Raw genomic sequence first — 17,217 nt, 5'->3', positions numbered from 1 at the left:
TCTTGAGTATCTTTAGTCCATCAATTTTGATAAAGTGAAGCATCTTTGGTCCAATTAAAAGAATGAACTTAAAACTCAGGATGACTACCAAAAATTACTATTACATAATCTCTTTTATTTGAAAAAAAACCGCCATCGAATTTTGCGTCGCTTATATATTCCAGTTGATTCTCTTCTGCTTTAGTCTTAAGCACTTGTAAGTCTTTAGTATGCACACCAACTGTTTGTTAAAATGCCTAGCTGATGAATTCAAAAAATAAACTTGAGAAATTTCAGTATTTCACATTATTTAGCTTAACAAATGTTTCATAGGCGAGTTGGGTCAATCTTAAATCTTACACTAATATAATGGTTTCTCTTTTTTTCATACCATTTTATTCTTTCTTAAGCTGCTCAACCCATCCGCATATCAACTGTTTGTTATAATTCCTAGCTGAAAAATTCAAAATAAACTTGGAGAAATTTCAGTAACACACATTATTTAGTCCTTCTCAGAGTATTAGTATTATTCTTGTTTATCACTACCTGTTGTTTCTTTAGCCTCGATTAGCTTATTATATTGTTGTTGTCTCTGCTGCCTCTTTTTCATCGTTCTTTGATCCGAGGGTCTATCAGAAACAACATCTCTACCTTCTGAAACCCCACCTATAAGGTCGATCTTAAATCTTACCTCTACCCTGTTTCATACCATTTTACCCCATCTGTGAGATTACACTGGGTTTTTTGTTATTGTTGTTGTTCACATTATTTAGCCCTTATCAGAGTATTAGTATTATTCTTGTTTATCACTACCTGTTGTTTCTTTAGCCTCGATTAGCTTATTATATTGTTGTTGTCTCTGCTGCCTCTTTTTCATCGTTCTTTGATCCGAGGGTCTAAGGTGCGTAACCTCTACCCTCCCCAGACCCCACCCGTGAGATTACACTGGGTTTTTTGTTACTGTTGTTGTTGTTCACATTATTTAGCCCGACGGAATGTTTCATAGGCGAGTTGGGTCAGCCTTAAATCTTCGTGGTAACGCGATATTATCCACTACAAAGGAGCTAGGCAATGTTGGTCTATTGTATTCAAGTGCAACACCATTGGAAGCACTACCAAGAAAGCTGAAAAGGGCTGAAAAGAAACCGTGGGTGACGAATATTAATGAGCTTAAGCGGAGAGGAAGAGTGGAGAAGGAAGAGAGAAAGGTGGTACGTGAAGTTGCATTAAGGCCACCTGAAAATGGGCTATTAGTTAAAGAGTTAATCCCAGTTGCTCATCAGGTCTTAGCTTCCAGAAGTCAGTTATTAGCTTGTGTTTCGAGGATTTCGGAGGAAATTCCTATTTATTTTTGCAGGTAAGATTCATTTTGCTTCTAAATCTTGCATTTAAGCTAACTTTCTTTCAACTAATCATATGTAAAATGGACCTAGGTTTTAGAACAGAAGCATGGAGAAAATATTCCGAATTTTAGGGTGTGTTTGGTACGAAGATAAGTGGTTTTCTTACTTATTTTCTTGTATTTGGTAAATAAGTAGGAAATATCGTCCAAAAAGTACTTGTATATAATCTAGACAAACTCTATAGAAGATGAGTTCGGGCATAGGGGTGTGGGTGTCGTGGGGATGGTATAAAGGGGTGGGGTTGTGGGTGTCGTGGGGATGGTATAAAGGGGTGGGTGTGTGGGTGTAGTGGGGATGGGGTATAAAGGGTGGGGTTGGGGTGGGTGGGGTATGTTGAAGGGTGGGGAGGAGCCAATCAATGTGGAGTGCAATAATATCCACTATAAAGGAGCTGGGCAATGTTGGTCCATTGTATTCAAGTGCAACAGCATTGGAAGCGCTACCAAGAAATCTGAAAAGGGCTGAAAAAAAGCCATGGGTGACGAATATTAATGAGCTTAAACGGAGAGGAAGAGTGGACAAGCAAGAGAGAAAGGTGGTACGTGAAGTTGCATTAAGGCCACCTGAAAATGGGCTATTAGTTAAAGAGCTAATCCTAGTTGCTCATCAGGTCTTAGCTTCCAGAAGTCAGTTATTAGCTTGTGTTTCGAGAATTTCCGAGGAAATTCCAATATACTTTTGCAGGTAAGATTCATTTTGAAGTCCAAATCTTGCAATTTAAGCCAACTTTCTTGCAACTAATCATCAGAACAGAAGCATGAAGAAAATATGCTGAATCTTTAGCTAAGGGTGTGTTTGGTATGAAAGAAAATGATTTCTAGTGTTTGGTAAGTAAGCAAGAAAATATTATTCTAAAAGCATTTATATGTAATCTAGCAAAACACTATGGGGTTGGGATGGGGTGGGAGTGGGGGTTCGGGGATGGGATGGTCAAGGGGTCGGGGTTGGAGCGTTGGAAGGGTGGGGAGAAAGCTAAAAAGGGCTGAAAAAAAACCATGTGTGACGAGTATTAATGAGCTTAAGCGGAGAGCAAGATTAGACAAGCAAGAGAGAAGGGTGGTACGTGAAGTTGCACTTAAACCACCTGAAAATGGGCTATTAGTTAAAGAGCTAATCCCAATTGCTCATCAGGTCTTAGCTTCCAGAAGTCAATTATTAGCTTGTGTTTCCAGGAGTTCGGAGGAAATTCCTATTTATTTTCGCAGGTAAGATTCATTTTGCATCCAAATCTTGCAATTTAAGCCAACTTTCTTGCAACTAATCATCAGAACAGAAGCATGGAGAAAATATGCTGAATATTCAGGATGTGTTTGGTGTGAAGGAAAATGTTTTCTTGGAAAACAAGTGAGTTTTTTTACTTATTTTCTAATGTGTGGTAAGTAAGCAAAAAATATTATCCCAAAAGCATTTATATGTGATCTAGCAAAAAACAATAGGGGTGGGGTAGGGTGGGGAGTGGGGGTTCGGGGGTGGCGGGGGAAGGTCAAGGGGTGGGGGTTCGGGGGTGGCGGGGGAAGGTCAAGGGGTGGGGGTTGGTGGCGTTGGGTGGGCGGGGAGGAGACAATGAACTTGAAATGTCATTTATGGAACTTGCTTTCCCTACTTCTATTAAGGAAGTCATTTTCCTCATTTTTAAAAAACTTGTTTTCGTAGAGAAAATATTCTCCAAAATATTTTGACCAACCAAACAAGGGAAAATTGAAAGGCTGGACAAGCAAGAGAGAAGTGTGGTACGTGAAGTTTCACTAAGGCCACCGGAAAATGGGCTATTAGTTAAAGAGCTAATCCCAGTTGCTCATCAGATCTTAGCTTCCAGAAGTCAATTATTAGCTTGTGCTTCCAGGATTTCGGAGGAAATTCCTATTTATTTTTGCAGAGAGAGATTCATTTTTGCATCCAAAACTTGCATTTGGCCAAATTTCGTGCAACTAATCAAATTTAAGCCGGAGAAAATATGCCAAATTTTAGCTGCTAAGCTTATCTAGCAGAGCATATCTTTGTGGTAGATTGAGAATTAGATTAATAATAGTCAAATGTGATATTCATTTTATAGTGAAAGAATTTTGTGAGTGAAAAGTAAAAACCACCAACTGTTATACTTCACAAATAGTCTCAACTTCAAATTCTCTATTTTAAGTTGAAGTATATTATAATGAACCACATAGTTAAGTAATTTGCAAATAAAATTTCAAGTTGAAGTTGAAATAATGAAGTAATTTGTATTGACAAATTGTAAGTACTGAAATGAAATAGACTTGAAAATAGAGCTTAATAGATGGAACATTATCAGCTACTCACTATGAAATTCAATTGTTCAAAAAGTGAGGCATGCATGACTATGTTGTGATCTCTATGCTTTTGTGCAGCTTCTGTAGCGAAGTTCATGTCGGTCATCCACCACATAAGATTAGAACTTGCGATGTTAGCGGCAGTCAGAAGAACAAAGAGCATACATGGCAAAGAGGGGGTGCAGAGCATATAGTACCTGTTGTAGAATCTTTTCATCTCTATGACAGGTTGGGAAGAGCTGTTTCACATAATGAGCGACTTGAAGTTGATCGCATCCCAGCCCTCGTGGAATTGTGCATTCAGGCTGGTGTGGATTTACATGAATACCCAACCCGAAGAAGGAAGTTCCCCATTTACCGGGTTGCTGGAAAACTCTTAGATTTTGAGAAGAGGTTTCCAAAGGATGATTTGTCCTGGAAGGACATAGAAACTTCTAAGTCTAAGGAAACTATGAAGAAACTCAGTGGAGATGGAAAATATTTGAATTTACACTATGATGACATAAAAGGTTCATCTTTATGTTACTACAGTTTTTTCTCTTATAATTGTTGCCGTTTTCAATTTGGATTTTCCTATGTTGAAATACATCCCAAGTAATTTCCTCTCATGAGCTTCAAGTATGTAAAAGAATTACTTATTTCTGATGGTATGACGAACCTTCTAGTTTGATAGTCCACTACTTATTTATCATTTCTCCAGGATTCGCCATGCGAGGAAGTGAAGCCTGGGAGATTATGTGTACCGGAGCCATACAGCTCATGCAAAAGTATCCCGTTCAAACATGTGGATATTGTCCTGAGGTGCAAGTTGGGCCAAAGGGTCATAGGGTTAGACAATGTCAAGCCTTCAAGCACCAGATGAGGGATGGACAGCATGGTTGGCAAGAGGCAACAATAGATGATCTTCTCTCCACTGTATATGTTTGGCATGTCCGAAACCCGCATGCTGGTGACCTTTTGGTTGATTCTTTGAAGAGGTATTATGGAAAGTTACCTGCGGTCGTTGAACTGTTTAATCAAGCTGGAGCACAGGTCGGAGATGATTACCATTGCATGATGAGGGAAGATGTTGCAGTTCCTGGACTAGATGAAGAAAAATTGGTAGTATAAAGCTATGAGATGCTGGCCTATATATTGGTAGATTATTTGAGTTGCTGGCAGAGATGTGCTCGTACCTTATGGCAAAAAGTTAGTAGGCTGTTTAGAGTCCAAAACATGAAGAGGAGAGAGCTCAAAATTAATGCTGGGACATATTTACTGTTCATTTATCTATTAGATTACCTCCGAAGGTGATGAGAAAGCATCCCATAGAGGAGGTTGGTGGTTTCTTTTAATGTTTTAAGCTTCACTTGTAATGTGAAAGCCGCATTGTTATACAGTTATACATGCAGAGGCAGAGGAGAAACAAGATTAGACTGAAGAGTTGTTGGTTTGGTGGCTGCTGCTGAGGATAAACCAACACGAGATCGATTCTGTGATTTTGTTGTGAGGGCTCGTTTACTGTTAGGACAACAATAGATTCTGGCAATTGGAACTTCAACAGTTCAATTTCTTGTTGAAATACAACTTTTTTCTTGCCTTTAGAATTAAGACAACGTGTAGTAGTTACAATTATGCAAAGTAAACATAGTTACAATTATGCAAAGTAAACAATAGTTTCACATTTACCTTTAGGATGTCGTGAATATATGTAAAAGTGCTCTTTGTGTTAAACGTAAATCAACTTATATTAAATGGATTTGACGCTTCCAATTTCTAAATATATATTTTTATGCTATGGTAATTTACATCTTTTTCAATGGATAGAATATGCAAAACCCGTATGCAAAAAACTTTAAGAGAGGTATGGAGCAAAAGAAGACTAAATAATATGTTCACGTGTATTAACAAGGTGTCAGTTCATTTCACTTATATTTAGTTCATTAGTCCTCCTTCTCAATTTATGTGGTATAATAAACTAGGTATGAAGTCTATAAAAGCATGCAATTAAGGGTAAAATGTGAATTGTAAAGTTAAATTAGATCTAAATGTAGAAAGGCATCATTTTTTTTTTTTTTTTGGATCGGACTAATAAGAAGATAGTGCCACATAAATTGCACGGAGGGAGCAGTTAGTGCCACATAAATTGCATGGAGGGAGCAGCAATCACTTGGAACATAACCAAAGTGATTAACTACGTATTTTCATTCAATAAGCATAACAAAATCAAGCAAATAGATGCTCATATTTTCTGGGCAAGAGTATCTCACAAACCATAGCATCCAACATTCCGTTATTTACAGAGATGTCACTCCTTAAGGTATATATATATGCCTTACAAGGGTAATCTTCTGCAACTAAACTCAGACAAAGAAATATCATATTTAACCAATCAACCAGCCACGTAAAAATGTCAAACAACAACATTGTATAGAAGCAGAAACTTCGAAGTGCTGTTTTAAATCCAATATATGTAGCAATTAGATCTTTGAAGCAAAGCTGAGGCCCTCCTGTGCCAATTGATCCAAGCTAGCAACGGGTTGAACTTTTGCAACTTTAGCAATTGCCTTGTTCTCTTCAGGAGAACCGCTCTCAAGGAATGCACCAACGATCTTTCCGTCTTTGATCCAGTATGTTCCAAACTTGTGAGTTGCAGAGTTGGGATCAGCATCACCAAAGAGGACTGTTTCTCCTACGTTGTCACCATAGAATTGCCAAGACAAATCGAAAGCACGGGAGTAGAAATATGGAAGGTAGTCATATTCATCGACAGACTTCCCTTGCTCACTGGCAAAAATTGCCTGCACAATAAACATACAAAACATTAATATTTTTACTTCATAGAAAACATGAAGTTCGGGAATTGTAAGTTGTGACTACATTTGACTGAGTTGATTGACAGAGTAGAAAGACACTAGCACACAGCAGAAGTTCAAAATGGAATATGAGGTAATGCACTGTAATTCTGATAGAGACAAGAACAGACAGCTTTTAGCTCGACAAGGAAAACCAATGTGTGTTTCCTTATCAACAAGTTCAAAGATTACCACTATTTGATACAGAGTAGTAACATTAATAATTTTACTTCATAAGAAAAGGTGATTGACAGAGTCGAAAGACACTGGCACATTGCAGAAATCTGTTCTAAGAAGTCACACAGTGGAAGCAAAATACGGGAAAAAGATCTGCAGAACTCAAGAATACTTGGACAGTATGAACCTTGAAAAAGACGACCTGTGTTGAGTGTAATTTAAGGTTGTAATTCACATATTTGTACTCATGCTATAACAAATATACACAGAAGAGAGTTTTTCAGTATTTGAACACCCTAATCTACACGTGCGGTGAGCTTCAAACATCCAGTTTATGTCATAAGAGTTGAGTCATAGACTCATAGTTGCCCAGTAAAGAATAACATATTATACGTAGGATGATAATATAGCACTTCCATTAACATTGGAAAGCATCAGGGAGCTGTCACATACCTTGACAGCTTGCTCAGCAGATTTGCGAGAATGATCAACATGTTCAACTCTTCTAATATCACCGTACATTTTCATAGGAAAAGTCGCAACATCACCCACAGCGTACACATCGGGTACACTTGTTTTGAAGAACGCATCTGTCTGCAAAATAGAAGCCTCAGCGTAAGCAGTGCAGTTCAGTAAGTTCGAATGGAACATGACATAATGCATTAATTCTGATATAAACAAACAGCTTATAGCTCGACGAGCACACAGCTTTGGTTCGACAAGAAAACTATGCTGTTTCCTTATCTACAAGTTCAAGGATTTCCACTATTTGATCCAATTTCTCATGCATGATTGCTTCATTTCTTTGTGTTGCCTGAAGCAGCACCAGAATTTCTGGAATCCATTGATCTATTCCTTCAATGAATCATCTCAGTTGCTCTCAATTACTTTTGAAGCTTATACTGAACTATTTAAATATTTTTGGTCCATTATGCAGAAATATTTAATGATTTAACCATGAATATGATAAAATTATCGAAAAGCATGCAAGTCAGAACTTATTAGAAGGATGAGTACTGAACGGTGAACACACACCTTAATTCCTCCCTTCTCCTCTTCAACTTGGCCTTTGAATAGCGTCGTGAGTGGTCTTGCTCCGACTCCTACGACTACTAGGTCGGCTTCCAGAACTCTGCCATCTTTAAGTTTGACTTCCTTCACCTGCAAATTGGAAACAAGAATGCTGTGAGGTAATGCTCTAAAGCTCCACAAGATTTCTCAAAATGGTGCAGTCTTGAGAAAAACCTCTCCATTTGGATGTGTATCAAACCCAACAGCCACTGTACCCTTGATGATATTGACTCCCTTGTTTTTATAATAATCTTCATAGAATGCAGCTATGCCCTCTGTGAAAAGCCGAGGCACTGCAAAAGCATAAGGATTACAGTAAGATTAGAATACAATAAAGCAGGACAATATATTTCTCCATAGTTGACTATCATGAAACAGTTTAACGTTTCCTGTTATGCATGCAGTGCGGGATTAGAAGCAATTTACTCACTGCACCATGGTTCTGGGTAAACCATACTGACTTCAATGTTGTTCAGTCTCATTACAGCACTAAGCTCAAGACCAATGTACCCTCCCCCAACAATTACAGCCTTTCCGTTTTTCTTAGCTTTTAATGCTTCCACAAGCTTATCAGCATCATCAATTTCTCTCAAGTAGAAGATGTTCTTGGAATCAGCACCTTGTACACCAAAATCTGACAACTTCAAAACCTGAACAGACACAAAACAAGAAGTTACTGAACTGGCCGATGACAAAAAGTAATAACACACAACACAACCACAGTTCAATGAGACTCACAGTGGATCCAGTTGCGATAACAAGTGTTTCATATTTAAAAGATTCCCCAGCTGCACTAACAAGAGTCTTTGAAGCAAGATCTGCTTTCACTATTTCTGTACTCAGTATCAACGATATGCCTGCAAGACGAGACCATATGATTCACTAGGGATTCATAAGAGAAGTGTCTTCAACAAGATATACGACCATTATGTAAAGTTGACGGAAGTCATGCATGATCATCTGTCTGCAAATAATGCATAACACAAAGAAATTATTACCTTTCTCTGCATACCACTCAGGAAGCAGTCTCTCTCCTCCACTTCCAACGCACACATGAAACCCTGGGAGTCTAGCAGCTCCTGGTAGATAATAAGATGTTAGGAAAGAGGTTTTCTGGTACCAGGTCAATTACATGAGAGAATAAATGTCCAGCAGCTTTTCGACATAGCTTTTTATGCCAAATCATGCTCAAACTATTTTTCAATTTTTTTGTTTTTCTCGTGGCTGGTAGGTAAATAATAATTCTATAAGGAAAAAAAAAATCTAATGTGTGTACAAGGACTTTAACTGTGAAAAAGATATATGCATTTTCTGTAATCCTATCTAATACAACTTTTGTTCAAGTCCATACAGCCACAGACTACAATCAAAATTAACTATCCAAGGAAAGAGAAGACTTGCCTTCAGGAAAAAGGTATGCCTTGCTAAGTGCAGGACGTTCATAAGGAGCCACCTGCGGTACAAAAAACAATTTTAGCAATCAGATCAAGTCTTAACACTACTTTACTGAAAGAAGGAAAGTTTGTCAGATACAAATGAGAAGGAATGGGTGTTAGAGTGGATAAGTTGCAGAAAACCATACAAGAGAGAGAGAGAGAGAGGGGCATAACCTAGCGCACTATGTATAACAGAGGTGTGATCAGGAACTCCAAAAGCGAAGAAGGTACACAAATGCATAAGTAAATGGTAGAGGATTAGGAACTTTTTCTTCCTAGTTGACAAACATATATCAAAGGGACACTAACATTCTTGCATATCAGCTATGAAACCATGGATGAATAGTATTTGGCAATTCACAAGCATAACCTGATGAAAAATTAGCTTATAACATCAACATAACAGAATTTTAGAGATTGTTATAGATAGAAATTAATTGGAATACCAAGGAAAAATCTAGAGACCAATGATACATGATATTAACCAGAAGTCAAAATGAATGTTCCCTTCTCCAAAATGAAGTACACACAAGCAGCAATACAACTATGATATACAATTGTATTAGTGAAGGCAAGAAAACGATTCAAAATACTTACCGCCTCTTTGGAAATAATAGCCAATTCCCCAGGCTTAACTCCCTGTTTCACAAATTCTCTAGCAGCATACCCCTGCAAATGCAACCAAACTTGTTCAATTCATTTACAACCACGTGTTCTAAAATCTGAATGCATACAACAAGATTTGTTCCTACAAGAGTTCAGAAACACAACTAGAACATTTTGAGGAGTTGTTATAATTCTTTATTTCAGCCAATTCCTAATAATTATGCCATATCTCTTACTCCCGATATTTCCAAAAGACAACAGGTTAGGTTCTACATTTTCAAATCACTTTGTACTCAATACCTCCAACTCCATTATAAAGCAGCTCGATTTCAACAGCAAACCAAAATAATGAAGGAGATAAACTTACCTAACAACACTCTAGCTCTAACACTCCAGAACATAACAATTGATCATTGAAAAATAAAGGAACACACACACACACACATAAATTGTATGTGAGGATATGTGTCGGTGTCTACATGTATTATCACTTCGTACTCAAAGCCTCTAACTCCATTTCGAAGCAAATCGACTATTCAAGAGCAGATCAAAACATTGAAAGGAGATAAACAACATTATCTCTTTCAGACTCCATAATCTAACAATTTACTATCAAAATAGAAAGGAAAACCTGTATTTATGTATGTATAGAACCGTGCGCCACAGTCCCTCAAGGATTTCTATTATGAGAAGAAAAAAAATATATGTATACATCAATCTGTGTGTATGTATATCAGTGTATGGGTTGTGTATATGTGTACACATGCAGAAAGCAAAAGGCCATTCACTATGCTAACTTCCGGATCTACTGTGAACTATATAGAACATCAAAAATTCTCACAGACAAAATCATCAAAAAACAATCCAAATCAGTTTGTACTCAAAGCCTCCAACTCCATTTTGAAGCAATGCAATTTCAACAGCACACACAAAATAATGAAGGAGATAAACTTACATACAGCAACACTCTAGCTCTCAACAATCCAGAATCTAACAATTTACATGAAAAATAAACACACATACACACACAACTTATATGTGTGTGTTTGTGTCTATATAATCCCTCCGTCCAAATTTATGTGGCACCATTTGACTTGGCACGGAATTTAACAAAGAAAGGAATACTTTTGAAATATGCGGTCCAAAACAAGCCTTATATACATGTGTGGTTGTAAATCATCTCATAAAGTTAAATTGTTTCTAAACTTTCTTTTTGGGACAGACCAAAAAGGAAATGGTGCCACATAAATTGGGACAGAGGGAGTATATATTATCACTTCATACTCAAAGCATTTCACTCCATTTCGAAGCAAATCAAAACATTGAAAGGTGATAAACTCACCTACAACAACGTCTCCATAATCTAACATTTGATTGTTAAAATATAAATGAAAAAAACTGAATATATGTATTTACGTTTGTCTAGAACCGAGATTTTCTCCGTTATCAGCAAAAAAAATGTATGTGTATCAGTGTAAGTGTTGTGTATATGTGTGTTAGGACATCTCAACAGTGAGCTTATCCTCACGTTTGTTTAGTTGTATTTAACTAGAATTCATATGTATAGTTTATCTAAAGGAAGGATAATACCAAGTATAGTTTATCTCTTAGAGAGTTTGTATTCAACTACACTTTGTGTAGCATCCTATATATATAGAGGAAGAACTGCTCCATGAAAAGCAGACCGATTTTATCAGCTTCATTAAACCTTGTCATGGTATCGGAGCCTTGCGAAGACTCAGGTCTCACAATGACACTTCCCTCCATTACCAGCATCACCTCGCAAACCCCTTCCCAGAATCCTTCGTCGTTCGCGACGAACATTAACTAGTCTCATCTTCTCAAATTGGACCGTAATAACTATATCTTATGGAAATCACAAATTCTCCCAGTTCTAAGGGGTTATGAACTTGAGGGATATGTGGATGGTACGCACAAATGCCCTCCAAAGGTAATTTCGCATAGCTTTTCTGAAGCAACCTCAACTGGCGCGGTTATCAACCCATCGTACAGTTTATGGATCAAACAAGACCAACTTCACCCTCAGCGAAGGGATTTTAGCCCAAGTAGTCGGTTGCACAACATCTCAGACGGTTCGGTGAGCGCTTGAGACAATGTTTGCGTCGCAATCCAAGGCTAGGATAATGCAACTAAGGCTGCAGCATCCATAGTAGAATACCTTCAAAAGAATGAAGACTTGTGCCGATAATCTCGCCGTCGCAGCACACCCCGTCACTGTTGATGATCTTGTCTTATATATTCTTGGAGGACTTGGGCAAAAATATGATGCCCTGGTTGTCTCAGTCACTGCTAGTGCGGAACTAATTTCATTAGCCGATCTCCATGGCTTGCTTTTAAGTCATAAGTATCGTTTGGAACAGATGACAAGTTTGGAACAAGGTTTGGGCCAAGTCAACTTGTCTGCTAGACAATCCAGCAACACCAAGAATGATAACTCATTTAAGAAGCCTACTAATGTCCATAACAATCAGGCTTATGGTGGCAAATCTGGACGAGGACGAGGTCGGGGTCGCAATACCAACTCGTCCAACCAAAAATCAGTGTCAAGTTTGCAATAAGTTTGGTCACTCGACCCTAAATTGCTACCATCGTTTCGATCATGCATATCAAGCTCCATCCAAGTCGCACATGGCTGCTCTCATTGCACAACCTTCCACGGTTGGAGACCTAAATTGTTATCCGGATTTTGGGGCTACTCATCATTTAACTAATGATATGCTGAACATGGCGGTAAGAGGAGAGTATCTGGGAACTGATCAAATTCATGCGATAATGGCACAGGTTTGACAATTTCTCATTTTTGTAATGCTACTTTACCTACAGTTAGTCGATATTTACGTCTAACTAATGTATTACTGGTGCCTGAAATTACCAAGAATTTGCTTAGTGTGGCAAAATTTACTACTGATAATAATGTTATATTTGAGTTTCACCGTCGTTTTTGTCTTGTGAAGGATCGGGCAACGGGGAAATTACTAATGCGCGGGACTCTTGCGCATGGCCTTTATCGTCTCTTTGCTGCCCAGTTACTCAACCAACCCTCTCCCTCAAATAAATTAGAGGCGTTCCATGTGTCCAAGCAATCATTTGATTTATGGCATAGTCGTTTAGGTCACTTGTTTGTTCTTCTTGCCAATATGGCAAAGAGTCACAAATTGCCTTTTTCTATTTCTAGTTCTAGTCTTTACTTGCCCTCTTGAATTGATCCACACTGATGTATGAGGCCCTACTCCACAGTTAGCTAGCAATAAATTTCGTTATTGTGTTTCTTTCATTGATGACTTTAGCAAATTTACATGGTTATTTCCTATGAGTTCCAAAAATGAGGTTTATACCATATTTTTACACTTTAAAACTCAAGTCGAGAAGTTCTTTGAGCGTCATATAAAAGTGGTACAATCTGATTGGGGTGGCGAATATAGGAAATTATCCAACTTTTTTCTTTGAAGCAGGGATCGTTCATCAGCTCTCTTGTCCCCATACTCATGAACAAAATGGTACCGCTGAAAGAAAACATCGTCATATTGTTGAAATGGGTTTAACACTTCTCGCACACGCCTCCCCCCTTCCTCTCACCTTTTGGGATCATGCCTTTGCTACGGCAGTTTACGCTATAAATCGTATCCCCTCACTCTCGCTCACTAATGTTTCACCTTATGAGAAGTTGTACAAAAAGGTTCCTGATTATCAATTCATGAAAGTCTTTGGCTGCGCGTGCTACCCATTCCTTCATCCCTATAACTCTCACAAGCTAGCATTTCGATCCTTACAATGCGTTTTCTTGGGGTATAGTGGACATCACAAGGCTATCAATGTTTACATGTCCAAGTGGTCGAATATATGTCTCTCGGCATGTGGTTTTGACGAGTTACAATTTCCCTTTGCTAGCTCATCTTCAACTCCCAGTAGCACACCGACCTCCAACTCTACTGTCGTGTCCTTTTTGCCCGTCATTGCTCCTTGTAATTCTTCTTCTCTACCTACTACTGCAAGTGATAAGTCCATAACAGCTGCTGCCAGTGATCGTTCGATAGCAGCTGCTGCCTCGCCAATTCCGTCGTCAAACTCGTCAGCTCCTTCGTCGCCAAGTCCATCGTCAAACTCCCCGGTGTGTCATTCAGTCCCGTCTGATTTTTCGCTTTCCTCTATCCCTCCTATTAACCTTACTGTTGATCTTCCAGTAGCTAATGAAACTCCCATCGTTACTAGTAATCCTCAAACACCGGCAGCTCGAACCACCACCTTTGTTCCTCATCACATAGTAACCAGGCGTAAAGCCAAATCTCAACTTCCAAAAGCTCATATTGCCACAAAATACCCTTTGCCTCCATCTAGCTTGCCACCTGAACCTACATGTTTTACCCAAGGCAACAAAAACCCGAAATGGAGAAAGGCTATGCAAGAAGAGTACAACGTCCTCCTGCAAAATGGTACTTGGTCCCTTATCCCCTCTTTCGCGGCAAAGAATGTTGTGGGATGCAAATAGAATTTAAGTAACTCAATCCCGATGGATCCATTGAGCGATGTAAAGCTCGTTTAGTGGCAAAGGGATTTAGCCAAAAGGCTGGAGTGGACTATCACGATACATTCAGTCCGTTGTGAAGCCTATAACAATCCGAGTGGTTCTGTCTCTAGCTTTGTCAAAAGGGTGGTCGCTACGGCAGTTCGACGTCAAAAATGCATTTCTACATGGGCAACTACATGAAGAGGTATACATGTCTCAACCCTCTGGCTTTACTAATCCAAAATATCCAAACCATGTGTGCAAGCTTCACAAAGCTCTTTATGGCCTTAAACAAGCACCTCGGGCATGGTTTGAGAAGCTCAGCTCGAAATTGCTTGAACTCAATTTTGTGCCTTCTAAATCTGATACGTCTTTGTTTATCCGCAATTGTGAAGGCCACATTACTATTATCTTGGTCTATGTAGATGATCTTATTGTTACAGGAAGTTCTAATGAGTTCATTGCAAGTATTGTTCTTCAACTGTCTAATGCCTTTGCTATAAAGGATCTTGGTAAGCTACACTACTTTCTTGGTGTTGAGGTACATTATCAGGCCACTGGATTGACCCTTACTCAGTCCAAATACATTAGAGAACTCCTCGCTCGTGCCAATATGGATGGTGCGAGACAATTGCCACACCTATGGTAACAGGACTTCAATTGTCTCAACATGGGAGTTCACCATTTTCTGATCCGTCATTGTATCGCAGCTTGATAGGAGCTCTTCAAATATATAACCATCACGCGTCCGGATGTGTCGTATACTGTGAACAAATTATGCCAATTCATGCATAAACCTACGGAAACTCATTTCACTGCTATGAAGCGCTTGTTGCGTTATTTAAAGGCTACCATGGACCTCGGCTTGCACTTGCGTTCAACTAGCTCCTTAGCCCTTCAAGCCTTCTCAGATGCGGACTGGGCTGGCTGCCCAAATGATCGGCAATCTACTAATGGTTATTGCATTTTTGTTGGACCCAACTTAGTGTCCTGGAGCTCAAAGAAGCAGCGAGTGGTTGCACGGTCCAGCACCGAGGCTGAATATCGGGCCTTAGCTGCGGCTACTGCTGAAGTTACCTGGATGCAACATCTTCTTCAAGAGCTTCGTGTCTCTCTTTCTCAAGCTCCCACGCTATGGTGTGATAATCTGTCCGCGAGCTACCTCACTGCCAATCCTATTTTTCATGCCCGAACCAAACATATTGAATTGGATTTTCATTTTGTCCGAGAGAAGGTAGCTTCGAAAGACCTGGACGTTCGCTACATCAATTCCTTGGATCAGTTAGCAGACATCATTACCAAGAGCCTTCCTTCTTGTCGGTTTCATCTCCTTCGTTCCAAGCTTACAGTTGCACAGCCACTGCTCAGCTTGCGGGGGCATGTTAGGACATCTCAACAGTGAGCTTATCCTCACGTTTGTTTAGTTGTATTTAACTAGAATTCATATGTATAGTTTATCTAGAGGAAGGATAATACCAAGTATAGTTTATCGCTTAGAGAGTTTGTATTCAACTACACTTTGTGTAGCATCCTGTATATATAGAGGAAGAACTCCTCCATGAAAAGCACACCGATTTTATCAGCTTCATTAAAACTTTTCAATGTGTAACACTGTACAGATATAGAAACCAAAGGTCATTCACTATTTCTCTGTGCTAACTCTCAGATCTACTGCAAACTATCTAGAACATCAAAAATACCTGCTATATCATCGCTAAACAATCCCCCAAAAAAAAAAAATCAGAATTGGAATTCCGTACTCAGATTAATTAATGAAGGATCAATCAGCTCTATACTCACACCAGCAAAAACTGAAATATATCACATATATGTTTGGCCACTAATTTTACTGAGACGCTCTTGGAACCGCACACCACTATCCTCGAGGATTTCTCAATTATATATGTGTATGTATGTCAATATGTGTATATGTTTGGCCACTAATTTTATTGAGACGCTCTTGGAATCGCACACCACTATCCTCGAGGATTTCTCAATTATGTATGTGTATGTATGTCAGTATGTGTATCAGTATATGTGTATATGTTTGGCCACTAATTTTATTGAGACGCTCTTGGAACCGCGCACCACTATCCTCGAGGATTTCTCAATTATATATGTGTATCAGTATATGTGTTTGTTGCAGAATCCAAAAGTCATTTCACTATGCTAACTTCCAGATCTAATGCAAACTATATAGCACATCTAAATTAGTGTCCTAAAGCCAATTTTTTCGAGAAAAAAAAGTATATATAGTAGATCAAAAATCTCACTCATCAGAAACTAAGAGTCAAAACACGTAAACTCAAACATTAATTCATATTAGAAACTAAAAAGCTGTAATCATCAGTAGATACTCACACCAGCAACACCGCCACCAACAATCACGTACTTAAATGATTTCTCAGCCATTGATGAATTAGTTAAGATTTTTGTGAAGAATTGAAAATTTTAAGTTTTGTGGAAAGAAAAATGAAGAGTTATGTTATGGAATGAATGAATGTGGACTGATATTTATAGTGGATACATTAGATGGTGATTTGTGATTGGCTTAATGTGAGAGAAAGATGATGAGACGAGTAAGTCAATAAGGAACGTACACGTGGCACTTCATTTGCCGTGCGATTTGCTGACTCTGCTGTCGCCACGACAGTTAAAAGAGGAGATCAAGTCAAAGAAGGAATATGATCTTCTTTTCTTGGTAAAAAAGGCAATATAAGTATGAATTTAAATTTTATGGACTAAGGTGGGGTTTGGTTCATCCGATAAAGTTGGATATCTAAGGATTAAGTTTGAGACAAAATTATACTATTTTTGTTTTAATTTATGTGGCACTGTTTTAGTAGATACAAAGTTTAAAGAGGAAAGAATTTTTTTAAATTTATGGTCCATCCAAAA

General features: G+C 38.6%; 2 protein-coding genes and 1 long non-coding RNA gene across 4 annotated transcripts; 1 reads left to right on the top strand and 2 right to left on the bottom strand.

Annotated features, from left to right (window-relative positions):
* Positions 1-887: 887 nt before the first annotated feature.
* LOC132057446 (APO protein 3, mitochondrial-like) lies at positions 888-5,266 on the top strand. 2 transcript variants are annotated; one of them, XM_059450049.1, is made up of 3 exons: positions 888-1,336; positions 3,749-4,179; positions 4,371-5,266. In XM_059450049.1, exons 1-3 carry the CDS (start codon positions 975-977, stop codon positions 4,778-4,780), a joined length of 1,203 nt encoding a protein of 400 aa, XP_059306032.1. In that variant the 5' UTR covers positions 888-974; the 3' UTR covers positions 4,781-5,266. The 2 variants fall into 2 exon arrangements, with proteins under 2 accessions (XP_059306032.1, XP_059306033.1); XM_059450050.1 differs by lacking the exon at positions 888-1,336 and adding an exon at positions 1,705-2,066.
* Positions 5,267-5,875: 609 nt separating this feature from the next.
* Positions 5,876-16,853, bottom strand: LOC132057444 (monodehydroascorbate reductase). The gene is made up of 10 exons (XM_059450047.1): positions 16,681-16,853; positions 9,786-9,857; positions 9,154-9,205; positions 8,751-8,831; positions 8,491-8,609; positions 8,183-8,402; positions 7,927-8,045; positions 7,717-7,842; positions 7,135-7,275; positions 5,876-6,450 (listed from the first exon to the last, which is right to left on the bottom strand). Exons 1-10 carry the CDS (start codon positions 16,729-16,731, stop codon positions 6,130-6,132), a joined length of 1,302 nt encoding a protein of 433 aa, XP_059306030.1. The 5' UTR covers positions 16,732-16,853; the 3' UTR covers positions 5,876-6,129.
* Positions 10,511-16,340, bottom strand: LOC132057445 (uncharacterized). Its single transcript, XR_009415149.1, has 2 exons — positions 15,569-16,340; positions 10,511-13,825 (listed from the first exon to the last, which is right to left on the bottom strand). It is a non-coding gene; the product is annotated as an uncharacterized LOC132057445 (long non-coding RNA).
* Positions 16,854-17,217: the final 364 nt, after the last annotated feature.

This window comes from Lycium ferocissimum, chromosome 5 (genome assembly GCF_029784015.1).
Source record: "Lycium ferocissimum isolate CSIRO_LF1 chromosome 5, AGI_CSIRO_Lferr_CH_V1, whole genome shotgun sequence".
NCBI classification, from domain to species: Eukaryota; Viridiplantae; Streptophyta; class Magnoliopsida; order Solanales; family Solanaceae; genus Lycium; species Lycium ferocissimum.
Note: the sequence above shows the minus strand (reverse complement) of the source record. Positions and strands in the feature narration are given on the sequence as shown.